Source organism: Helianthus annuus, chromosome 17 (genome assembly GCF_002127325.2).
Source record: "Helianthus annuus cultivar XRQ/B chromosome 17, HanXRQr2.0-SUNRISE, whole genome shotgun sequence".
NCBI classification, from domain to species: domain Eukaryota; kingdom Viridiplantae; phylum Streptophyta; class Magnoliopsida; order Asterales; family Asteraceae; genus Helianthus; species Helianthus annuus.
The window spans coordinates 52093111-52119991 of NC_035449.2; the positions used below are offsets into that span (position 1 = coordinate 52093111).

At 34.4% G+C, this 26881-nt stretch overlaps 3 protein-coding genes across 3 annotated transcripts; all 3 read right to left on the reverse strand.

Annotated features, from left to right (window-relative positions):
* Nucleotides 1-1580: 1580 nt before the first annotated feature.
* Nucleotides 1581-2177, reverse strand: LOC110921396 (14 kDa proline-rich protein DC2.15). The gene has a single exon (XM_022165715.2). The coding sequence runs from the start codon at nt 2126-2128 to the stop codon at nt 1745-1747; it is 384 nt and encodes a 127-aa protein (XP_022021407.1). The 5' UTR covers nt 2129-2177; the 3' UTR covers nt 1581-1744.
* Nucleotides 2178-17612: 15435 nt separating this feature from the next.
* LOC110924223 (putative lipid-binding protein AIR1) lies at nt 17613-17983 on the reverse strand (the record flags this gene model as incomplete). The annotated part of the gene is made up of 1 exon (XM_022168255.2): nt 17613-17983. A coding segment is annotated over one exon (189 nt), but the record flags the coding sequence as incomplete, so codon positions are not given.
* A 7304-nt stretch (nt 17984-25287) lies between these two features.
* LOC110926482 (14 kDa proline-rich protein DC2.15-like) lies at nt 25288-25910 on the reverse strand. The gene has a single exon (XM_035987088.1). It carries the CDS (start codon nt 25851-25853, stop codon nt 25470-25472), a length of 384 nt encoding a protein of 127 aa, XP_035842981.1. The 5' UTR covers nt 25854-25910; the 3' UTR covers nt 25288-25469.
* Nucleotides 25911-26881: the final 971 nt, after the last annotated feature.

Consider the following 26881-nt stretch of genomic DNA (forward strand, 5'->3'; position numbering starts at 1 on the left):
CCTCCTACACATCCAAAGATCAGAATGTCGGCTGGTCGAAAGGTAGATCTCCCTTCCAACGGGTCAGTTAAGAAATTAACGAGTGCCTCTTTCTTAGCAGAAATACCAGCGCGGCTGAATATATCAAAAAGGACATCCCTAACCAAATCATGTCGGTATTTGAACCCCGTGAGCTCTCTACAATGAACCGCATGCTCTCCAAAAGAATCTAAACACGCCTGATGACAAACAAGGTGGCATACCTCATCAACTCGGAATAAAAGAATCATGAGGCGATACTTAAGGATAGTACGGTACTCCACCGGCGATATATGCTGGCCTAACCCATGTAACGGTCAAGTCAAACTGTACTTCGATGTCGTGGATAGTTTTACTAAAAAGAAATATTTTTTTTTAAATAACGTAGCCATTTGGCAACGGCTAGCCTAAACGGTCATCTCTCATCAGCCAATCCAAACCAACCACCTCACCTCTCCCACCCACCCCGCGCCAGACTTCAAACCCATACCAGCGGGGCAACGTCGTGGCCAACGTTTGCTTAGAGTGATTTAGCCAGCGTTGCCTGACGAACCCGCCCCACACCACGTAGCTTTACAAGGAAATCAAAATAAAACAGTCTTTTGGGCCTTTTTTTGAGCCTTAATTAATCATTTAATCCTACCAGATATAAAATCCAATTTCATGATGAGTTTTTACAGGAACATGCAAATTCCGAAAACAAATCTAAATAAATTTAGGTGTTAGATAAATTCACTTTCTTTTTTAAATTTTTACTAGTTGCACTCCCTTTTAATGTTTGTAAATAAATACAATCTACTCCCTATAATTTGTATATCGTGATACACGGGTTGTACGTCTATCAATGATTTCATTAAAAAAAATTGCACTTATTGAAAGAAGAAGATTGAAAGAGACTTTGAAAAAACAACTTAGTGCAACTATGAGAAAAGAATGTTTTAAAAAAATCTGAACTGAATGGTATGCATCCATCTTTTTCCCTTAACATAGTTCTTTTCAGTTGTTTTAGATTAAGCAGTTATAAAATAAAATAGAATGGCTGAAGCGGTATGGTCCCAAATCTCATACTAAACTTGGGCGCAAGTGACTCGACCCGTGTATGCTAACCATCAAGTAGGCTTTCGGCGCTAGTGGATTACAAACAGTATTTTTATTAACACAAAACAAGGAAGAACATTTGGGATGAATAATTAAGACAATCGAAGATACCTCTTTCACATATATTACCAGAAAACATTAAAAGGAAAACTCAGGTTGAATTACTGACTAATGCTACAAAATCCTGAAAAAGAAAATAATAAACAAAAAAATCAATGAATTTTAAATAGATCACGGACTAATATCATAAAATCCTGAAAATCACATGCATGTATAGGTCAAATAACATAATGTCCAATTATTCCTTTGCAAACAACAAGACTTTTCAACCCCTTCTAATTCTATGATTGAGAACCTGTGTTAATTAATCTATAAAACATAAAATTTAACCTTCCAGTTCAAACGCTTCGAGCAATTACCATCATTTCATCCTAATTAAACAAGACGTACATATACATAGTAAATAAATAGAAACTTTAAATATAAACTTTATTCCCACAAAATAATTCTTCAAACCACCGTTACAAAGAAATTAAAATACTTTCTCCCTTTTAGAGATTAAACAATAAACAATTTTCACACTCGAAAACAAACACACACACAAGGGGTAACATAGACAGTTGATCGTTTAAGCACATACGAAGTCCTTTGGAACTTGCTTGCTACAAACATTTAGAAGCAAACTAAGAGACACTGGCACATTAAGATTGATTCCAAGAATGTTAGCCTTGATAGCAGTACAAAGGCAAACGGCAGCCTCGAGGTCAACAAGGCCGTCAAGAAGGCTGCAACATGGCTTAACTGGTGGGTCTCCAACGACAAGATTAAGTAAGCTGCCAAGCACATTGGCGCACACACCTAGTTTAAGAGCATCCCTGGGACAAGCCCCGGTTGATGTTGGATTTGGTTTTGTGGTAGGGCTAGGGCATGTGGTACAACCACTAGCTAGTGCAAAAAACAAGAGGTTGAGTGCAAGGAAGAGAGCTAATGGGGTATTGGTCTTTGAAGCCATCTCTTCCCAATGTGAGTGTTTATTAGAAATGTGTAAGAGTTTATGATGGGGTGGAATAAAAGTTGGGTGTTGTGGGGGGTTTTATAGGACAAAAAAGTTAAGCAAATAGTATTCCATTGCTCACATGTGATTTCACTGAAAATAGATAATTTATTTTTAGAAGGCTTTGATATATTAATGTATTGCCTATTATTTTAGCAAACAGGTAAAATTATCCACTTGGGAATACCGTAATTGGTGACTTGGTAGAAATTATGGTAGTAGGAGGTTAGGGGTTTAATTTCTATGTTACAAATTTAGGGTGGAGGGTATGGTTCAATTATTTTAGGGTGTTTAAGTTATTCTCTAGTCAATAATATCATGTCATATCAAGTCCCATTCCACTCCCTATTTTGCATTCAATCATTGGCAATGGTTCAATCACTATTAGGGTGTTTGAGTTATATATTTTTTATTTCTAGAAATTATAAATTATGCATAAATAAATAAAACATATTTTAAATTAAATAAAAGTACTTTTAATTAAAAAAAACATATGACATACTAAAAACTAGAAAATTAAACCATAATAAACCTAAAATTTAGAAATTGCATGACCAGTTATATTTTTCTGGGATATCTCGTTTCTACGCTAGAATAAACGGCAACATCTCGGGTGAAGTATGGTCGTGTTGCTTAATAAATGTCTCCAAATCCCAATCATACAAAAGTTGTTTCACCATCTCGCGTTGTTCCGCCACTAACGCTATGGTGTCTTTCTCGCGTTTCTTTTTTATATTCGACAACTCTATCACCCTGCTTTTTTTTCTTCTTTTATAAGAGTGTATTGCGCGAGCGTCTCGGTCAAATCGTTTTGCTATCGGTTGGTGATGTTGCGGGCCTCTTTTCTTTCTTTTTTGGTCTTGTTGGTGAGGGGTCTACGATTATGTCCGGTATTTCGCTAGTGAACTCAGTTCCCGGTGTACCCGTATTGTAGTTATCCGAATCGGACGACTTTCTTTTTTGTCCCAAACTTCCACTATCTTCACCCAACAATGGTACCAGTGCCCATTTGTCATGTTTACGAACAACCTCCCATGCCTCAATATGATGAAAACCACTCGGATATTTTGATTTGAAATCTTTTAATGCCCTATTCATGACCTCAATGTCGCCACACCCACTAACACGAATACGTTCCTACATATATAACAAATATAAAGTAAAAAATAATTAAACAAAAACAACATTATGGAAAATATTTTTTAAATGTTAAAAAAAAAAATGTTACAGCTTGTTGTTAAAGGTCGTTGAAGTGTTTATCTTAGTCAACATAGGCATCAATTTTGAATGTACTTGATGAACTGTTCGAATACTTCTGCCGACCATTCCGTTGTAATGATCGAGAACTTTTTTCCAAAAACTGTCCCATTTTTGTTGGTTGCCTTTTATCTTGTTTAAAAAACAATGAACCCATGCCTTGGCTAAGGCCTCTTCTTGTTTTTTCGTCCAACTTTGACGCTCCGCCTTGACTCCCTTTTGTTTCGGCTCACTTGCTTCACCAATATCATCTTCTTCATCCTCATATTCTTCTTCGCCCTCGCCACTATCTACATCCAAATGTTGTGTTTCGAGGACAACCTCTAAATCTTGGTCTTCAACGTGGATAGGAAGTGGGCGCTCGACATTATCTCTTGGTGATTGAATTGGGGGCTCCTAAATGCAAATGGATCGAAGTCGGTTGTGAAGCTTGGATGTGAAAATATTTGTGGTGGAAAATTAGGTTGGGTGCTATAAAAAGTCGGTTGTGAAGGTTAGGGGTAAAAAAATTAAGGTTGAGAGGTTGGTGAATATCTGTAGGAGGTTTGAACCGGTGCACTCGGACCTCTAGAATCACCTGGTCTCGTTAGCGAAACCATTTTTCTTGAATCCGATCCTCGGCTAGCGGAACCTTTTTTCTTGGGTTCACCTTTGTTTTATTTATCTGTGGTGTTTGTGGGTGTAGAAAGAGAGATGTTTGAAAGAGTTGTGTGTTAAAAATGATTAAAAAATGTGGGTTAAATAAAAAAAAGGGTAACGGTCAAATGGGTACAATGGTAAAAAAAAGTGGGTAACGGTCAAAAAATTTATCACCGTTTCATCAATCATCATCGGTGACTATACATCGAAATAAGCTATCCCTGCACACCGAAACATCATCGGCGGTCATTCACCAATCGGTGAATGCAATACCCCGAAGGGTTCACCGAACCATACCCCCCCTACCCATTCAATATATAGGATTCGGTTCAAATAAGAACCACCACGAGTTATGAAAACTCTTACTTCTCGCAAGACTAGGGCTACCATTTTTTAATACAAACGTAGATGAAAATATTATAAATATATTTAAAAAAAAATATAAAAATGTAGAGCCAGTAGTTATAGTTATGCTCTATGTAAATTTTGTTTATGGAACTATGACGTGACCAATATAATTTTTTTACAATGATGTAAATTTTTGCATGCGACATTTTAATTGGAACAGGTAATACTTTTTAGATTTTTAAGAAATTTTTTTTTGAAAAAACATTTCGGAAGGCCTAGTTCTTATTGTTTTAACAACTGAAGGTGGTTCTCATTCTATCCCACCCATATATATATATGCAGTGGCGAAGCTTGAGATTTTCGACCGAGGGTCGAAAACGTATATACCAAAATATTTTTATAAAACCAGGGGTCAAAAACGTATATACCCAAAAATTTCTATACGAAAACTACATACTCTCCACTATTGAGCGAAAAGTTCGGAGGGTTGGCCGCCCCCTCCCGCCCCTACTATCCTACGCCCATGTATATATATGAAGTATAGAACAAAAACTCATGTGAGTTACAGAAACTCTAAAAACCTCATCTTCACCATCCATTTAAAAAAATCAAGGGTTAAGATTCGTCCTATTACACTTTTTGATTTTCAAAACAAACTGAAAGTCTGTAAAAACTGTTAAACGTAAATATCTGCAAAAAGTGTAAAATGTGCCACTAGAATGTCCATTAAAAGGTTTTGCCTTTGCAATGAACCATCGTCCTATTCAGTGGCGGACCCAGGATTTTATTTCAATGGGGTCCATTTTCGGGTCGGTCCTCGTTCGGGTCGAGTTAAAGTGAGGTTTGAACTAGATTTTAAAAAAAAAATAAGAAAAATGGGCTTATCAAGGATTGAACCCATGACCTCTTGGTGGAAAAGAGGGATATTTATCACTACACCAGCTTTCTTTTGATTTCTATGGTGTCCACCTAATTGTATTTATGAGGTCTAAATACAATTTAATATACCGAATCTACTATTTTTTTTAAAAAGATTGGGATCTGGAAACCCCGGTGGCACCAATGTGGGTCCGCCCCTGGTCCTATTGGTAACATTGCATATGTATATGAGAACAAAAAAATTATCAAAAATAAACACCGGTTATCAAAAATAAACACCGGTGATAAAATAATTGAATTATTTAGTTTTTTGTTTTGCTATAATTTAATTTTCTATAATGAATCTTACGTCACACACAAATATGATGAATTTTATTACATAATATTAAACTAGGTTTAAAGAAGTTGGCCGTGTTGTGGCGAATTTCTTTTGTTATTTAGTCTGTGTTGACATGTGTTTTGAAATCACTACGAGTGTGTTGCGAACGGAACTGCTGACAAGAATAAAAAGAAGTTGTAGAAAAAAACACTAAAAGATAACTGAAAGAAAATCATCCAAAAAAGTTGTATGGTAACGATGTTGTTTGTATGAAACCCGGGGTCAGAGATGAGCAAATTGTTCCGGGTACCGGTACCAAATTTGTCGAATGAAAGATCTTAAGTACCAATTCGATACCGACTTTTGGCATTCCTTGTCACACCCCAACCGATGGCGGAATCATCGGGGTGCGGTACTAGGCGAATCAGATTGCTCAAGAGAATCCATAACAACTAGATTGCGAAAATATTCATTACATTTGTCATCCCATACTAACAAACAATATAATCACATAAGTTATCACAGATTTCTTGTCCTCTCGAACAATTCAATCCGTCAACCTAGAATTTAGGTGGGTTTCTAGACTTCCTAGCTTGATTTGATGTAGACTTTGACTAATCCTGCAACATACGTTAAAATAATGTCAATACAAAAGTATTGGCGAGTATACAGGTTTGATATGTAATAGAATAATAGATTAAAAGTGCTGCGAATTCCCATATGCATAAACGTAATACACGACATATATACTCACAAAACTGATACTACCAGCTAAGTCCTCGATGCTCGACTCTTCGATGGCATAACTAGACCCCGTCGGGCGCAATAGTACTATACTAGTCGTGGTGGGACGTCACGAGTATAAGTCCTAGCATACATGCAACTAGCATCACGTATATCTATGCAAACAGTTATTCGCAAGTGATAAATTGACAATTTGAATCATTCATTTGATAAGTCGATTTATAAGGAACGTATGTTACACCCAAAATTCGATAAAAAGGGGTCAAGTATACTCACAGTGCGTATTCGGTTGTATTGACGGGATGATGCCTGAGAATGTCCTGATTTCAGACTAATTACATGACTATTGGGTTACGCGTTAAACGGTATCGAATTACGTGAAATTGGACGAAATCGGATTGAGACTGGCCCATTCGGATGGACCGATCGATCGAGTGGGCTTCTCGATCGAGTGGGCCGTTTGATCGGCTGGTTCAGCCGATCGACTGGGCCGTTCGATCGAGTGGGCCATTCGATCGGCTGGTCCAGCCGATCGGCTGGGCCGCTCGATCGACTGGGCCGCTCGATCGGCCAGCCTGTCCAGCTGTTTTTGGCGATTTCACGTGTTTTCGGTGGTTTTGGTCGAGACGTTGTTGTGACGCATTGAACAACTGAAATCCCATCAATTCCGACCTGTTCTAACGGTCGGGAATCACCCCGTTTCATCAGAGCTGGTCGTTCTTGGCGGTTTTTCCGTGTTTAACCCGAAACCGGTCGTCTCTTCGGCAGGAATCAGATCTTTGACCAACACAACACTGGGAATGAGTAGAAGGTCGGTCTAAGCTCTGTTTCCACCGTTCTTATGTATAGATCTGATGTGGAAACCTTGATTATTCTTGCGGAAGTGCTTAGATCTGAGTTGTTCTTGGTGGAATGAGGCCAACACTTGAAGTTCATAAGAACTTCATGATGACAATCACTCTAGAACATCTCAAATATGTAACTTCTTGGTTAGAAATCATGGATTTAGACGAGATTTATGTAAAATCGTATGGAAACCATTCGGATCTGAGTTGTTCTTCATGGGATGATATCACTCTTGAAGAACTCCATGGTGACATCACCCTAGAACACTCCAAATCCGATGATTTCACGGTTAAAAGTTGAGATTTGAAAGGTGGGAAGATGAAAGAATGCATATAGATCAAGGAAGTACAAGATTTGGGTTGAAAACTTACAAGAATCGCGAGAAATCGAGAGATTAAGGGGATGGAACGTCTTGGTCGAGCAGCAGCAGCAACAACAAGTGTTTGGAGGGTGAAGAGGGGTATTTATAGGCAAGGAATGAGGAAAAAGGAGGAAAAGGTGGCCTGGATCGGATGGCCCAACCGATCGGCTGGCCTGTCCGATCGGACGGCCCAGCCGATCGGCTGGCCCGTTCGATTGGATGGTCCAGCCGGATGGCTGTTCTGTCCGATCGGCCGGCCCAGCCGATCGGCTGGCCCGTTCGATCGGGCGGCCCAGCCGATCGGCTGGCCCGTCCGTACGGAAGCCCTTGATCCTCGTTTTTGGTGCGATTTCGATAGTTTGGGCCATAATTTCATATATTTAATATAATTATTTAATATAATTAGTCACCAAAGGTCGCATATACGCATCTATATATCCAATATTCGGTGTGATGATCGAGTTACGCGTGCCTTCAAGTGCGTTTTTCGATGTGATGTGCCACAATGATTATCGGGGCACTACTTGCTCGTGTTGCCGTCATCGTCACGATGGCTGGAGACATGGTACTCACCCGATAGTCTTTGTTAGCGTTGCTTGTTTACGTTTTGACACCTCACGGTTATAGAGGAGGGTAGATTAAGTCCTCACTCAACATCATCGTGAGTGTTATAATTTATGAAAATAGGTTGTAATAGCGGTAGAATAGGCGTAATTATTCGATTATACCTCGATTTAGCGATATATCTGAGATAGTTACATTATGATCCGAATCTCTGGTGTTAGGCGTAACGAGTGTATCGAGTAGTAACAACGCACGAAGGTGCGGGTTGTTACATTCCTGGTACCGGTTCACTACCATTTTTTACCTTCATATACCAGTACCGTAACCGGTATTTTCGATATCAGTACCGATTCTGTATCGGTTGGCACCGAGCTCATCCCTACTCCTAAAACAAAAAAAGAAAAAAATTAAAAGATGAAGAAAATCAACAAAAAAAAGTTGTACGATACAGTTGTTCGTATGGTAACCGTGATCAGGGATGAGCAAATGGTACCGGGTAGCAACACTGAATTTCCCGAACCAAAATATTTCCAATATCAATTCGGCACCAACTTTTGACGTTTTCTGTATTAGTACCGGATTTTACCTTCATGTACTGATACCGAATAGGACCGTCGCGGTATTTTCGATACCAATACTAGTTCGATAACGGTTGACACCAAGCTTATCCCAACCCCTGATATGAAAAAAAGAGATTAAAGTTAAAAAGTAAAGAAAATAACTACTATTATAATATTAAAATAATAAAAGTATTTAAAAAACTATTATAATATTAAAATAACTATTCATTTTATTTCCTTTATTAATATATAGTAATAGTAATAATAATTATTACAAGAACTATAACAATATACCCTACCTCGTTTAATTGTTTAATCAATGGTTCATAATTTTTAAGTTTTTACTTAGGGCTTATTTAGCTAAGCTTATTATACTTAAAAATGACTTTTTTTTTATAGAATTTATGGATTTATGACTTTTGAAAATGAGTTTTTAAAAATGTGTTTGGATTAGCTTATGGAGTGAAAAAAGTCAATAAGTCAATACGTTGTTTTTTAAAAGGACATTCTTTTATAAGTCAATAAAAAAGGGACATTCTTAAGAGACATTCTTTTATAAGTCAATAAATTGTTTTTTAAAAAGTGTTTGGTTTAGCTTTTTTGTTTCTCTTCCCTTCCTAATAAAATGTTTAAGTTAAGAAAAAAACCTACAAAATAAAAAATATATGTCTTTTACAAAAAAAAAAATCAAAAAACACAATAATACCACCATAGTTCTCATAGTACATTCATTCCTACAATTGAAATGATGTCATGATCATCTCTGCAATGTCATTATATCTTCCGCAATGATATCTCGGATCGCTGCGATATGCATATCATCATCATTTGTACGACATGTAGCCTGAACTTCTTCGTGAACTTCATCACTAATACCACCTCCTCCCTGCTCTGGGACTGTAAAATTCTTGTTGTGCCCTATCAAATGTTTTATCAAACCTGCCGGACTTTCTAATAAAGTTATGGATCGCCATCGATGCTATTATAATACTCACTTGGTGGTCATACATGAAATTAACATGCATATCTCTTAATAACGCCCACCTAACTTTCCACACTCCAAAAGTCCGTTGAATGATATTTCGCATGATGAGTGGTAATAGTTAAATGTCTCTTTTGCTCCGCAAGGAGCTCACATAACACTAGTTTGTGCACGTCGAAAATTCGGTATATGATAACGAATGTTCGTACCTTTGTATGGAGCAAGATACCCTCTAGTATTTGGGTATCTGACATCAACAACGTAATTTTATCTGCAAATAAAAGAAACAGTTGTTATTCATTTTAAGTAAGTATTAAAAGCATAAAAATGACATTACTAAAATTATACTAACGACCCGTGGGATGTGGAAATTGAAGTTCTGGTCTGTCTAACGCTTCATTGAAAATTCTCGTGCCATGTGCAGTCCCCTCCCATCCGGCCCATACAAATGTAAAACACATGTTAAAATCACACACAACCATTATATTTGGTGTAGTGTATCCCTTTCAACCAATGTACTTCGCTTGTTTGTTCAACGGAACCGATGCCCTCACGTGTGTCCCGTCTATAGCCCTAATGCAGTCCTACAAATATACAACGCTAACATAATTAAATCACAACATAATATCCTGAACATGTTACAAGCATTATACACAACCAATATGGAATCAACCAACAACATGTTATATAGAACCATTATATAATCAAGTTATTCTTATATCCATATAACTCTTTGTTTGAAAAGATAGTGTAATGGCACAAAAAGATAATTTGCAACGTAGTAAAAGAAGCAACAACAAGAAAGACAGTCTGAGTTTAATGTTTAATATTTCTGAATGATTACTGTGATTTTACATTACAGCCATATATGCACACTCACTGCCCATGTTTCATACTTGTAAATATTCAGCATAACATTTCATATATTTTTTATAACATACATAATGTTAAACATACTCGACACCAAACATCAGTCGAATGACCAAATGGAGCAATCATCTTCTTTCTCATTTCAACCAAGTATGCAAGGCAACTAACGTTTGCACCATCAAAGCTCATCTATATAACATTCATAACAAAATTGTGTGTTTCCATTGCCTTCAAGAATCTTTCAACTCCAACATGAATCATAAAAGTGTATGTCTCCATGAAAACTAAAAGACAATAAAGAATGTAAAAATGACAACAGCAAAAATAAAGCTAATTACTTCTTCATTAACATTTTATACCTCCAAAGGAATTCATCTCAAGGCAATAAGTTCTTCTTTTAACCAACATCCTAGCATCAGTTCCGTAAGGCTCCTTAAACGCAAACGAAACCCACGACCCATCCGAAACCACATTCTGACCTGCTTGCTCACTCGGCCTAATCGCTACCGATGCAGCCCCTGTCAACACTCAACTCCTCCACTTGCCCTTTATTCATACACAACTCCCCCTGCCTCTCTACATCTATCAGAACCAAACTATCCAACGTCTTATGCTCCGAAATTATCGGCTGCAGCAAATAATGACTCGTTGAAACGGCAATCAATGAGCTTATCGTCCACACCACGCGCAACTTCAACCCAAAGTTTGTGTAAAATGACTCTGGTATACTCCCGTTATCATCTCCATCACTCATGATGTCACCAGATACTACAATTTGAGGGTGGGTAACTGAAGATGCACCGAGAATCAGACACTTATCAAGTGTAGATCTGAAATCTACCCTTCATTTCAACAACACATCATCTTCTACACCTAATTCACCAATCGGAAACTCAATTTTAAGAAACTTTATCTTGTCGGTGGGGAAGAGGAAAAAAACTGATGGTTTTTTACAAGGGTAATTCAGTAATCTCTTAAAAAATGGGGAAATATGTAATAAGCCCTTGTAGGAGAGGGAAATATGTATAAAACTTATATATATATATATATATATATATATATATATAGTTTTAGAATCCAGTAAAAAGAGTAATTTTGTGAGAAAGATAAGAAAGAACATAATGATGACACATGTCATTATTTAATTTATTAGGATAAGGGCAATTATGTAATTTAATAAAATAATCTAACTAAAGATAAAATTCAAAAACCCACATGCAATGCCATGCGAGTTCCCCCCGTCTTTTTTAATGTCAATAACTTATTATACATAATTTAAAAAAAGAATAAACCATAATAACGAGTGTTTTTTATCTTTAATATAAGCACCATATTGCTATATTTATATAGAGAAAAAAATTACGTTTCAATCAGATGTTTTAGTCCATGGTGTTTTCTCTATGTTGTTTTAATTGTATAGAGATTCAAGGCGTTGTATATTATAGTAAAACACCATGAACGTATATAAGACACCATAACATTGCAAATAGCATTTACATTCAATCTTTCAGTCTTGTTTTCTATGGTATTTTATTTTATAAGACACCATATTCTATTTTGAATTCCTAAAATAAAACACCATAGAAGACAAGACTGAAGATTGAATGTAAATGGTATTTGCTATGTTAAGGTGTCTTATATACGTTCATGGTGTTTTACTATAATATACAACGCCTTGAATCTCTATACAATTAAAACAACATAGAGAAAACACCATGGACTAAAACATCTGATTGAAACGTAAATTTTTTTCTCTATATAAGTATGGCAATATGATACTCATATTAAAGATAAAAAAACACCCGTCATTATGGTGTAATATTTTTTAAAATAAGTTACGTATAAAAAGTTATTGACGTTTAAAAAAGGCGGGGGGAACTTGCATGTGGGTTTTTGAATTTAAAAATGTTAAATTTACCTTTATACCTTTAATATAGAAAATTAATTATTTTAATGGTAAACACTATTTACAATTTTGCCATTAAAATCTCATCCATTAGATTATAGATTAAATGGTCTAGATTCTTTCTTACACTTCTCACAAAACACACCCTTTTTACAATAATCCTACCATATGTGTGTGTATATATATATATATATATATATATTATAGTAAACATTGTATTTCAATTATTTTTTATTTAAGTAAAAGATGGCAAAAATGAATGATGTATTTTGTTCTATGTGTTCTTGTATAAAAACTCTGTTTTGCATCACTACTTTAGACATATCTTACATCAGTTATGGACATGAGAGATTTAGTCTTACTTCGATCATTAACATAGGAGATGTTTGGTTAAAAAGGAAGATTACATCTTAAATATCACCAACGTGTTGTAGGCATAATGGCTATAGAGGACAGGAGAGATTTATAGTTAAAGAGTTCTTGATAGGAGTAGCCCTAGGATATAATGTTAAACAGTTAAAAACAAATATGTTAGTTTTGTTTTTGTTTGTTTTTTTTTTTTTTTTTTTTGGCAAAATCATTTAATATTGGGTGATATGAGAGTTTAGTTGCTAAAAATTGTTTAAGAGGCAAGTAAGTCTTTATCTATATGTTTATATACTATAAATAAACTATTTTATTACCATAATATAAATTAGCAACAAAAGGTTGCTTTTATGTTGTTGTACATTATGTATTGGGGGTCTTTTAAAAAATAATTGACATTTTCATTTACAGCACAAAGGTTTTTATCTTTTAAATCTAACCACTTTAATTTTTTTACTTTTTTTTGAACGATGTATGGTTAGGATGTCGCTAATCGGATTAGTAGTTAGTATGTTAGTATCACCAAGTTAGTATTAAAACCACCTATTCTCTGGATTTGAACCCAAGACCTCCAAGAGAAGCAAAGCTTCTCACCTCCCTCTTGACCACTAGTCCAAGAGATCATTGGTTATTTTTTTTTTTACTTTTAACTCAAGGCTTTTCATCTTTAAAATTTAATCACAACACTTTTTTATTTTCAACTTTGGTGTCTCATATTTTCATTTTTCGCAAGTTTTTCGTTTTACGTTTCATTATAAATTTTGCGAGTCAACACGCTACAACGTGCGTGTGGGGTTCAACATTTGTCCGTATGTTTTTTCCCGGTTAACAGGCCGTCATAGCCCCTCTATTTAACAAGTTCGTCGCAAGGCACATGTCCTAGATCGACTTAGTTATTATTTTCTAGGTTTTACGTTTCGGTCTAATTCCTTCGCATTAACAACCTGCAACAGGCATGTGTGGTTCAATGATTTTACGTCTGTTTTTCGCTGGGTGTTATTTTTTCCTTTTTTATTTATTTAAGTTTTACGAACTCTTCCAACGTTGGTGGTCACTAGCAGTGGTACTACTTGGCACAATTTTACGAACATATTTAACCTCTTAAGTTTTTTACTAATAATTTGTTTTGAGTTTACCCCTATACCTCCCTTTCTTTAAAAAAAAAAAACTATTTTTACGTGCATATTTTTATGTACGTGTCGGTATGAATTCGATTTGCTCTACGTTTCGACGTAAACTTTTTTTTGGAAACGAGTCAGGTAAATATAACACGTTTTCGTTTAAAAAACATTTTTACGTGCATATTTTTATGTATGTTTTAGTATAAATTCGAGATGGTGTATGTTTCGACGTAATTTCTTTTTTAAACGAATTAGGTCAAATATAATATGTTTTCATGCTTATTTTATGAATGTTTCGTAAATTTGTTTCGAACAGAGTGGAGTCAAATTGTGCTTTTTCCCCCTTTTCAAAAGCTCTAATTAATCTCTTTTGGTTATACTTCTCCGTTTTTCCGTTATACCCATTACGTTTGCCTATATATGAGTTGGGTCACATATAATACGTTATGATTGTACGGTATAAATTTGATTTTCTTTATGTTTTGATCCAATCGCAATACTTATATAAGTTACATTATGTTCGATCGGATACATCAAAACGCGCACTTTCATATCGTTAACGCATCACATAACGTTTGTACTAATCCATTCAATTTTTGCAATGTAACCGCGCCGCAACGCGCGCGAGTCTTTTTGCTAGTTTACAATAAATGAAATCATTTAACAAGTTCTAAATAGAATAATTTGACAATTTTAGTATTCCAGAAAAAAATATATGAATTAAATTTTTTGAAAAAGATAAATATCAAACAATTTTTTAAAAAAGTACGTATAAAGTTAATTCTTGTGTATGTACTGAATCATACTTGAATATATTCACACTAGTTTGTAGTCCCGTGTTTTACACGGGTTGAATGATAAGATTGATTGTATCCGAAGAACAGAATAATTACAAAATGTGAATTATTCTTGATATTACATATGTTAAAAATAAGTTTTGATATAAACATATATTACCATAACATGAACTATCCATACCAAGTTAAATACAATATAACATTACTCACTATAAATGACGCGTTTAAGCAAATAATTTATATTTATTTCTTTCTTTAGTAATAATAATTAGATATACATAAAATATATATTTATATAACAATTAAATTTCTATATTATGTTATGATACGATACGATATGTAAAGAATGTGAAGAAAATTATTAAATCTCATCCTTATCTTGGGGAATGAGACGAAGTAGAAAAAAAACCGATGAACACATAAATATTTCTTTAAAAATTTGGGATGATAATGAGAAGGCTCTTAAATCTTAATTGAGATAGAGTTGATGGCTGAAAATGGTGGTGATGGAGATGGATTGTGATAGGTAATGGTATATCTAATTCTAACAAAAAAATTCAGTTAATGTCATGTAATATTCTCTCTTTCAATTTATTAATAATATTATTAATTAATTAATTTTTTGTTTGAATTAATAGATAAATTCATCACAAATATTTAGTTTAAATAATCACTTCACTACGTTATATCTAATATATAAACTTAAAGCCGATTGTTATTATTTTACATATTTTTTGTGGTGTTGATATGAAATATTGACGCATATAATTAAAAGAACATTTTTAATAAAGTAACACTATAAAAAATAACATTTTAATAACATAACACCATGTTTCTTAGATAATAGCAATTATTTTTTTTCTGAAACTTGATTTACACAAAACAGATAACGTAAACTAAACTATATGCTTATCCATTTTAAGAAACAATAAAATCATAGGTTTTAAAATTATAGATAATTTATATATTTTTTAATCATAAATTAGAATTAGAATTAGATATTATTTAATTAATAATATCATTAATATTAATGAATTGACGGAGAAAATGTCATTTGGGATTATGCTTATCCATTTTAAAAAGTAATAAAATGAAAGGTTTTAAAATTATGGAAAATTGGTATTTAATAAACCAACATTTGCCCAGTTGGTAAATAATAATCCAACCTACAGAATTGGTATATAATAATCCTACCTATCAATATGTTGGTACTCAATGAACCTCCGTTAGTTTTTTTTAACTGAAGTTAGTTTTTAAGTTTTATTTATTACACAAACAGTCCCTGTAGTTGTAATTTACTAGTTTTAACTATGAGTTAATAGCCAAAATGGTCCCTGAGGTTAATAGCCACAGCACCGCCACCACCACCACCGCCACCACCACCATCGCCACAGCACCGCCACCACCACCACCGCACCGCCACCACCACCAATCGACGAGAGAGAGAGATCGGCGAGTGACGGCGGATCGAGGTGGTTCTCCGGCGACCCGTCGGAGAAGATGATGAAGGCGGCGACGGTATCAAGCAGAGAGAATCGGAGTGTGAACAGAGAAGAGAGAGGATGACCGGGGAGAGAGAGAGACAGTGAGAGGAGTATGGAGCCGCCACCTGCGGCGGCGGCGGCGGTGGACCCTCACGGCAGTAGCGACGCGGCGGTGGTTAATTCTGTTGTACAGGTCAGGTTTGTTCAAACTCAGACGGGTTTCGGTTGATTCTGTTGTGGTTCGAGTCTCGGGTTAGTTCAGGTCCTTCGGGCCAGTCGCACTTCGGGTCAGATTCAGTCAAAGTCAACAACTCGGTTCGGGTTTTGGTCAACAAATGGTCCACCGCCAACCGGTGGTGGTGGTGGCGGTGCGGTGGTGGTGGTGGTGCTGTGGCGATGGTTACGGTGGTGGAGGTGCTGTGGCGATGGTGGCGATGGTGGTGGTGGTGGTGGTGGCGGTGCGGTGGTGGCGGTGGCGGTGGCGGTGGTGGTGGTGGTGGCGGTGCTGTGGCTATTAACCTCAGGGACCATTTTGGGTATTAACTCATAGTTAAAACTAGTAAATTACAACTACAGGGACTGTTTGTGTAATAAATAAAACTTAAAAACTAACTTCAGTTAAAAAAAACTAACGGAGGTTCATTGAGAACCAACATATTGATAGGTAGGATTATTATATACCAATTCTGTAGGTTGGATTATTATTTACCAACTGGGCAAATGTTGGTTTATTAAACACCAATTTTCCTAAAATTATCAATACTTTATATGTTTTTTAATTATAAATTAGAATTAGATATTAATTAATTAATTAATAATATCATAATGAATTAATGGAGAAAATGCCATGTGACATTATTGAGATTCTTTTATTAGAATTAGATGACATATGGAATTAAGTGGACTCTTTTATTAATATTAGATGTAACACAGTAATTACATATGGTTAAATAATATTATGCGCCTTTATTCATTTGCAGGGCCGGCTCAGGGGAGTGAAATAAAGCAAGAGCTTTAGGCCTCCATTTTCCTAGGGCTTCAAATTCTAAGAAAATATATTATATGTTGGTAATTTTGGCTTTGAGATTGTTAACATTGAGGTTTATGATCAATAATTATACGTATACAAAGATGATATATGAATAATAGGATCCTTAGCAATTTTTTTGTTTAAAAAAGGGGCCCCAATTTTGCTATCCGCTTTAGGCTTAGAAAAATTTAGAAAATTTTGAGCCGGCGCTGTTATTTAGGCTTACAAAAATTTAGAAAATTTTTTTCCTATACCCATTATTTCATTGAGTACTCGTCTTAATTTATAAAATATATAAATCCAACCTTCCAATATCAAATGTGTTGCTCACTTTCCGTCATTTCATCCTAAACAAGACGTTCAAAGATATACGAAATAAACAAAAGCATCAAATATAAAATTTAATCCCCACAAAATAATTCTGAAAACGATCATTACAAACAAATTAAAATACTTTCTCCCTTTCGGAGATCAAATTAACAATAAACACTCTCACAGTTGAAAATTAACACACATACACACACAAACAGATTACATAGTCGGTTGATTGTTTAAGCACATATGAAGTCCTTTGGAACTTGCTTGCTACAAACGTTTAGAAGCAAATTGAGTGACACTGGTACATTTAGATTGATTCCAAGAATGTTAGCCTTGATAGCAGTGCAAAGGCAAATGGCAGCCTCAAGGTCAACAAGGCCGTCAAGAAGGCTACAACATGGCTTAACTGGTGGGTCTCCAACGAGTCAGGTAAATATAACACGTTTTCGTTTAAAAAACATTTTTTACGTGCATATTTTTATGTATGTTTTAGTATAAATTCGAGATGGTGTATGTTTCGACGTAATTTCTTTTTTAAACGAATTAGGTCAAATATAATATGTTTTCATGCTTATTTTATGAATGTTTCGTAAATTTGTTTCGAACAGAGTGGAGTCAAATTGTGCTTTTTCCCCCTTTTCAAAAGCTCTAATTAATCTCTTTTGGTTATACTTCTCCGTTTTTCCGTTATACCCATTACGTTTGCCTATATATGAGTTGGGTCACATATAATACGTTATGATTGTACGGTATAAATTTGATTTTCTTTATGTTTTGATCCAATCGCAATACTTATATAAGTTACATTATGTTCGATCGGATACATCAAAACGCGCACTTTCATATCGTTAACGCATCACATAACGTTTGTACTAATCCATTCGATTTTTGCAATGTAACCGCGCCGCAACGCGCGCGAGTCTTTTTGCTAGTTTACAATAAATGACATCATTTAACAAGTTCTAAATAGAATAATTTGACAATTTTAGTATTCCAGAAAAAAATATATGAATTAAATTTTTTGAAAAAGATAAATATCAAACAATTTTTTAAAAAAGTACGTATAAAGTTAATTCTTGTGTATGTACTGAATCATACTTGATTATATTCACACTAGTTTGTAGTCCCGTGTTTTACACGGGTTGAATGATAAGATTGATTGTATCCGAAGAAAAGAATAATTACAAAATTTGAATTATTCTTGATATTACATATGTTAAAAATAAGTTTTGATATAAACATATATTACCATAACATGAACTATCCATACCAAGTTAAATACAATATAACATTACTCACTATAAATGACGCGTTTAAGCAAATAATTTATATTTATTTCTTTCTTTAGTAATAATAATTAGATATACATAAAATATATATTTATATAACAATTAAATTTCTATATTATGTTATGATACGATACGATATGTAAAGAATGTGAAGAAAATTATTAGATCTCATCCTTATCTTGGGGAATGAGACGAAGTAGAAAAAAAACCGATGAACACATAAATATTTCTTTAAAAATTTGGGATGATAATGAGAAGGCTCTTAAATCTTAATTGAGATAGAGTTGATGGCTGAAAATGGTGGTGATGGAGATGGATTGTGATAGGTAATGGTATATCTAATTCTAACAAAAAATTCAGTTAATGTCATGTAATATTCTCTCTTTCAATTTATTAATAATATTATTAATTAATTAATTTTTTGTTTGAATTAATAGATAAATTCATCACAAATATTTAGTTTAAATAATCACTTCACTACGTTATATCTAATATATAAACTTAAAGCCGATTGTTATTATTTTACATATTTTTTGTGGTGTTGATATGAAATATTGACGCATATAATTAAAAGAACATTTTTAATAAAGTAACACTATAAAAAATAACATTTTAATAACATATTATTTAATTAATAAAATCATTAATATTAATGAATTGACGGAGAAAATGTCATTTGGGATTATGCTTATCCATTTTAAAAAGTAATAAAATGAAAGGTTTTAAAATTATGGAAAATTGGTATTTAATAAACCAACCTTTGCCCAGTTGGTAAATAATAATCCAACCTACAGAATTGGTATATAATAATCCTACCTATCAATATGTTGGTACTCAATGAACCTCCGTTAGTTTTTTTTAACTGAAGTTAGTTTTTAAGTTTTATTTATTACACAAACAGTCCCTGTAGTTGTAATTTACTAGTTTTAACTATGAGTTAATAGCCAAAATGGTCCCTGAGGTTAATAGCCACAGCACCGCCACCACCACCACCACCACCATCGCCACAGCACCGCCACCACCACCGCACCGCCACCACCACCACCACCAATCGACGAGAGAGAGAGATCGGCGAGTGACGGCGGATCGAGGTGGTTCTCCGGCGACCCGTCGGAGAAGATGATGAAGGCGGCGACGGTATCAAGCAGAGAGAATCGGAGTGTGAACAGAGAAGAGAGAGGATGACCGGGGAGAGAGAGAGACAGTGAGAGGAGTATGGAGCCGCCACCTGCGGCGGCGGCGGCGGTGGACCCTCACGGCAGTAGCGACGCGGCGGTGGTTGATTCTGTTGTACAGGTCAGGTTTGTTCAAACTCAGACGGGTTTCGGTTGATTCTGTTGTGGTTCGAGTCTCGGGTTAGTTCAGGTCCTTCGGGCCAGCCGCACTTCGGGTCAGATTCAGTCAAAGTCAACAACTCGGTTCGGGTTTTGGTCAACAAATGGTCCACCGCCAACCGGTGGTGGTGGTGGCGGTGCGGTGGTGGTGGTGGTGCTGTGGCGATGGTTACGGTGGTGGAGGTGCTGTGGCGATGGTGGCGATGGTGGTGGTGGTGGTGGTGGTGGCGGTGCGGTGGTGGCGGTGGCGGTGGTGGTGGTGGTGGTGGCGGTGCTGTGGCTATTAACCTCAGGGACCATTTTGGCTATTAACTCATAGTTAAAACTAGTAAATTACAACTACAGGGACTGTTTGTGTAATAAATAAAACTTAAAAACTAACTTCAGTTAAAAAAAACTAACGGAGGTTCATTGAGAACCAACATATTGATAGGTAGGATTATTATATACCAATTCTGTAGGTTGGATTATTATTTACCAACTGGGCAAATGTTGGTTTATTAAATACCAATTTTCCTAAAATTATCAATACTTTATATGTTTTTTAATTATAAATTAGAATTAGATATTAATTAATTAATTAATAATATCATAATGAATTAATGGAGAAAATGCCATGTGACATTATTGAGATTCTTTTATTAGAATTAGATGACATATGAAATTAAGTGGACTCTTTTATTAATATTAGATGTAACACAGTAATTACATATGGTTAAATAATATTATGCGCCTTTATTCATTTGCAGGGCCGGCTCAGGGAAGTGAAATAAAGCAAGAGCTTTAGGCCTCCATTTTCCTAGGGCTTCAAATTCTAAGAAAATATATTATATGTTGGTAATTTTGGCTTTGAGATTGTTAACATTGAGGTTTATGATCAATAATTATACGTATACAAAGATGATATATGAATAATAGGATCCTTAGCAATTTTTTTCGTTTAAAAAAGGGGCCCCAATTTTGCAATCCGCTTTAGGCTTAGAAAAATTTAGAAAATTTTGAGCCGGCCCTGTTATTTAGGCTTACAAAAATTTAGAAAATTTTTTTCGTATACCCATTATTTCATTGAGTACTCGTCTTAATTTATAAAATATATAAATCCAACCTTCCAATATCAAATGTGTTGCTCACTTTCCGTCATTTCATCCTAAACAAGACGTTCAAAGATATACGAAATAAACAAAAGCATCAAATATAAAATTTAATCCCCACAAAATAATTCTGAAAACGATCATTACAAACAAATTAAAATACTTTCTCCCTTTCGGAGATCAAATTAACAATAAACACTCTCACAGTTGAAAATTAACACACATACACACACAAACAGATTACATAGTCGGTTGATTGTTTAAGCACATATGAAGTCCTTTGGAACTTGCTTGCTACAAACGTTTAGAAGCAAATTGAGTGACACTGGTACATTTAGATTGATTCCAAGAATGTTAGCCTTGATAGCAGTGCAAAGGCAAATGGCAGCCTCAAGGTCAACAAGGCCGTCAAGAAGGCTACAACATGGCTTAACTGGTGGGTCTCCAACGAGTCAGGTAAATATAACACGTTTTCGTTTAAAAAACATTTTTTACGTGCATATTTTTATGTATGTTTTAGTATAAATTCGAGATGGTGTATGTTTCGACGTAATTTCTTTTTTAAACGAATTAGGTCAAATATAATATGTTTTCATGCTTATTTTATGAATGTTTCGTAAATTTGTTTCGAACAGAGTGGAGTCAAATTGTGCTTTTTCCCCCTTTTCAAAAGCTCTAATTAATCACTTTTGGTTATACTTCTCCGTTTTTCCGTTATACCCATTACGTTTGCCTATATATGAGTTGGGTCACATATAATACGTTATGATTGTACGGTATAAATTTGATTTTCTTTATGTTTTGATCCAATCGCAATACTTATATAAGTTACATTATGTTCGATCGGATACATCAAAACGCGCACTTTCATATCGTTAACGCATCACATAACGTTTGTACTAATCCATTCGATTTTTGCAATGTAACCGCGCCGCAACGCGCGCGAGTCTTTTTGCTAGTTTACAATAAATGACATCATTTAACAAGTTCTAAATAGAATAATTTGACAATTTTAGTATTCCAGAAAAAAATATATGAATTAAATTTTTTGAAAAAGATAAATATCAAACAATTTTTTAAAAAAGTACGTATAAAGTTAATTCTTGTGTATGTACTGAATCATACTTGATTATATTCACACTAGTTTGTAGTCCCGTGTTTTACACGGGTTGAATGATAAGATTGATTGTATCCGAAGAACAAAATAATTACAAAATTTGAATTATTCTTGATATTACATATGTTAAAAATAAGTTTTGATATAAACATATATTACCATAACATGAACTATCCATACCAAGTTAAATACAATATAACATTACTCACTATAAATGACGCGTTTAAGCAAATAATTTATATTTATTTCTTTCTTTAGTAATAATAATTAGATATACATAAAATATATATTTATATAACAATTAAATTTCTATATTATGTTATGATACGATACGATATGTAAAGAATGTGAAGAAAATTATTAGATCTCATCCTTATCTTGGGGAATGAGACGAAGTAGAAAAAAAAACCGATGAACATATAAATATTTCTTTAAAAATTTGGGATGATAATGAGAAGGCTCTTAAATCTTAATTGAGATAGAGTTGATGGCTGAAAATGGTGGTGATGGAGATGGATTGTGATAGGTAATGGTATATCTAATTCTAACAAAAAAATTCAGTTAATGTCATGTAATATTCTCTCTTTCAATTTATTAATAATATTATTAATTAATTAATTTTTTGTTTGAATTAATAGATAAATTCATCACAAATATTTAGTTTAAATAATCACTTCACTACGTTATATCTAATATATAAACTTAAAGCCGATTGTTATTATTTTACATATTTTTTGTGGTGTTGATATGAAATATTGACGCATATAATTAAAAGAACATTTTTAATAAAGTAACACTATAAAAAATAACATTTTAATAACATAACACCATGTTTCTTAGATAATAGCAATTATTTTTTTTCTGAAACTTGATTTACACAAAACAGATAACGTAAACTAAACTATATGCTTATCCATTTTAAGAAACAATAAAATCATAGGTTTTAAAATTATAGATAATTTATATATTTTTTAATCATAAATTAGAATTAGAATTAGATATTATTTAATTAATAAAATCATTAATATTAATGAATTGACGGAGAAAATGTCATTTGGGATTATGCTTATCCATTTTAAAAAGTAATAAAATGAAAGGTTTTAAAATTATGGAAAATTGGTATTTAATAAACCAACCTTTCCCAGTTGGTAAATAATAATCCAACCTACAGAATTGGTATATAATAATCCTACCTATCAATATGTTGGTACTCAATGAACCTCCGTTAGTTTTTTTCAACTGAAGTTAGTTTTTAAGTTTTATTTATTACACAAACAGTCCCTGTAGTTGTAATTTACTAGTTTTAACTATGAGTTAATAGCCAAAATGGTCCCTGAGGTTAATAGCCACAGCACCGCCACCACCACCACCACCACCGCCACCACCACCATCGCCACAGCACCGCCACCACCACCATCGCACCGCCACCACCACCACCACCAATCGACGAGAGAGAGAGATCGGCGAGTGACGGCGGATCGAGGTGGTTCTCCGGCGACCCGTCGGAGAAGATGATGAAGGCGGCGACGGTATCAAGCAGAGAGAATCGGAGTGTGAACAGGGAAGAGAGAGGATGACCGGGGAAAGAGAGAGACAGTGAGAGGAGTATGGAGCCGCCACCTGCGGCGGCGGCGGCGGTGGACCCTCACGGCAGTAGCGACGCGGCGGTGGTTGATTCTGTTGTACAGGTCAGGTTTGTTCAAACTCAGACGGGTTTCGGTTGATTCTGTTGTGGTTCGAGTCTCGGGTTAGTTCAGGTCCTTCGGGCCAGCCGCACTTCGGGTCAGATTCAGTCAAAGTCAACAACTCGGTTCGGGTTTTGGTCAACAAATAGTCCACCGCCAACCGGTGGTGGTGGTGGCGGTGCGGTGGTGGTGGTGGTGCTGTGGCGATGGTTACGGTGGTGGAGGTGCTGTGGCGATGGTGGCGATGGTGGTGGTGGTGGTGGTGGTGGCGGTGCGGTGGTGGCGGTGGCGGTGGTGGTGGTGGTGGTGGCGGTGCTGTGGCTATTAACCTCAGGGACCATTTTGGCTATTAACTCATAGTTAAAACTAGTAAATTACAACTACAGGGACTGTTTGTGTAATAAATAAAACTTAAAAACTAACTTCAGTTAAAAAAAACTAACGGAGGTTCATTGAGAACCAACATATTGATAGGTAGGATTATTATACACCAATTCTGTAGGTTGGATTATTATTTACCAACTGGGCAAATGTTGGTTTATTAAATACCAATTTTCCTAAAATTATCAATACTTTATATGTTTTTTAATTATAAATTAGAATTAGATATTAATTAATTAATTAATAATATCATAATGAATTAATGGAGAAAATGCCATGTGACATTATTGAGATTCTTTTATTAGAATTAGATGACATATGAAATTAAGTGGACTCTTTTATTAATATTAGATGTAACACAGTAATTACATATGGTTAAATAATATTATGCGCCTTTATTCATTTGCAGGGCCGGCTCAGGGAAGTGAAATAAAGTAAGAGCTTTAGGCCTCCATTTTCCTAGGGCTTCAAATTCTAAGAAAATATATTATATGTTGGTAATTTTGGCTTTGAGATTGTTAACATTGAGGTTTATGATCAATAATTATACGTATACAAAGATGATATATGAATAATAGGATCCTTAGCAATTTTTTTCGTTTAAAAAAGGGGCCCCAATTTTGCTATCCGCTTTAGGCTTAGAAAAATTTAGAAAATTTTGAGCCGGCCCTGTTATTTAGGCTTACAAAAATTTAGAAAATTTTTTTCGTATACCCATTATTTCATTGAGTACTCGTCTTAATTTATAAAATATATAAATCCAACCTTCCAATATCAAATGTGTTGCTCACTTTCCGTCATTTCATCCTAAACAAGACGTTCAAAGATATACGAAATAAACAAAAGCATCAAATATAAAATTTAATCCCCACAAAATAATTCTGAAAACGATCATTACAAACAAATTAAAATACTTTCTCCCTTTCGGAGATCAAATTAACAATAAACACTCTCACAGTTGAAAATTAACACACATACACACACAAACAGATTACATAGTCGGTTGATTGTTTAAGCACATATGAAGTCCTTTGGAACTTGCTTGCTACAAACGTTTAGAAGCAAATTGAGTGACACTGGTACATTTAGATTGATTCCAAGAATGTTAGCCTTGATAGCAGTGCAAAGGCAAATGGCAGCCTCAAGGTCAACAAGGCCGTCAAGAAGGCTACAACATGGCTTAACTGGTGGGTCTCCAACGACGAGATTAAGTAAGCTGCCAAGCACATTGGCACACACACCTAATTTAAGGGCGTCCCTAGGACAGGCCCCGATGGACGTTGGATTTGGTTTTGTGGTAGTGCTAGGGCAGGTGGTACAACCACTGGCTAATGCAAAAAACAAAAGATTGAGTGCAAAAAAGAGAGCTAATGGGGTATTGGTTTTTGAACCCATGTCTCCTTAATGTGAGTGTTTATTAGGAATGTGTAAAGAGAGTTATGATGGGATGGAATAAGAGTTGGGAGGTGTGGGGGGGTTTTATAGGACAAAATGGATAATTAAATAGTATTCTATCGGTCACATGTGATTCACTAAAAATATATAATTTATTTTAAAAGGTTTTAAATTATTATTGTATTATTTATGTTCTTAGCAAAACATATACAGCTAAAATTATCAAATTTCGTTATGAAATACACTATTTTCGTCTTTCTACGAACGCAATTTTTATTTTCGAAAACAAAATGAACAATAATAAATTATTATTATTACTATTATTATTATTATTATTATTATTATTATTATTATTATTATTATTATTATTATTATTATTTCAACAATAATAAAGATAAAGAATTTGAAATTATATGAAAATGGTTTAAATGTAATGCTTATTCATATCTACTGAAATTCAAAATTATTAAAACCTACACATTTACAAGTGTTGTGTAGGTTATATTGAATGGAACTAATTACCTACATTTATCTTTGTATACATTAACGGGTGTTCATCAAATCGAATATTGAACTTTCGGATTACTCGAATCGAATTTTTCGAATAACTCTTATTTTTGCTTGAATTCGTATTCAATTCGAATTCGATTAAGAACCAGCCAACTTGAATAGAATTCGTATTCGAATTAAAATCCCAATTCGAATTCGGATAAATTTGAATAAATTCGTTTTGATTCAAATTCAGTTAAAATATGCAATAAGTTCATTTAAGTTATGGGCTTGGTAATAGGTTTGGTATTGGGTTATTTTAATCTTTAAAATAAATTTGGAGATTAATTTATAATATAGCCCAATTAAAATTATATATGCATTATATAAAAATATTACATAAATATGTATAACTATAATTTGAACTTCTAATCGAATCGAAATTATAATTATAAATTCGTATTCGGTTCATATTTGATTTACTGGACTCGAATTAAATCGAGTTTGAATTTTTGATAATCGAATCGAATTTTGAGTTT

Excerpts from the sequence above, each read along its gene's own strand:
- LOC110921396 (XM_022165715.2), bottom strand. The coding sequence starts at position 2,128 with ATGGCTTCAAAGACCAATACCCCATTAGCTCTCTTCCTTGCACTCAAC.
- LOC110926482 (XM_035987088.1), bottom strand. The coding sequence starts at position 25,853 with ATGGGTTCAAAAACCAATACCCCATTAGCTCTCTTTTTTGCACTCAAT.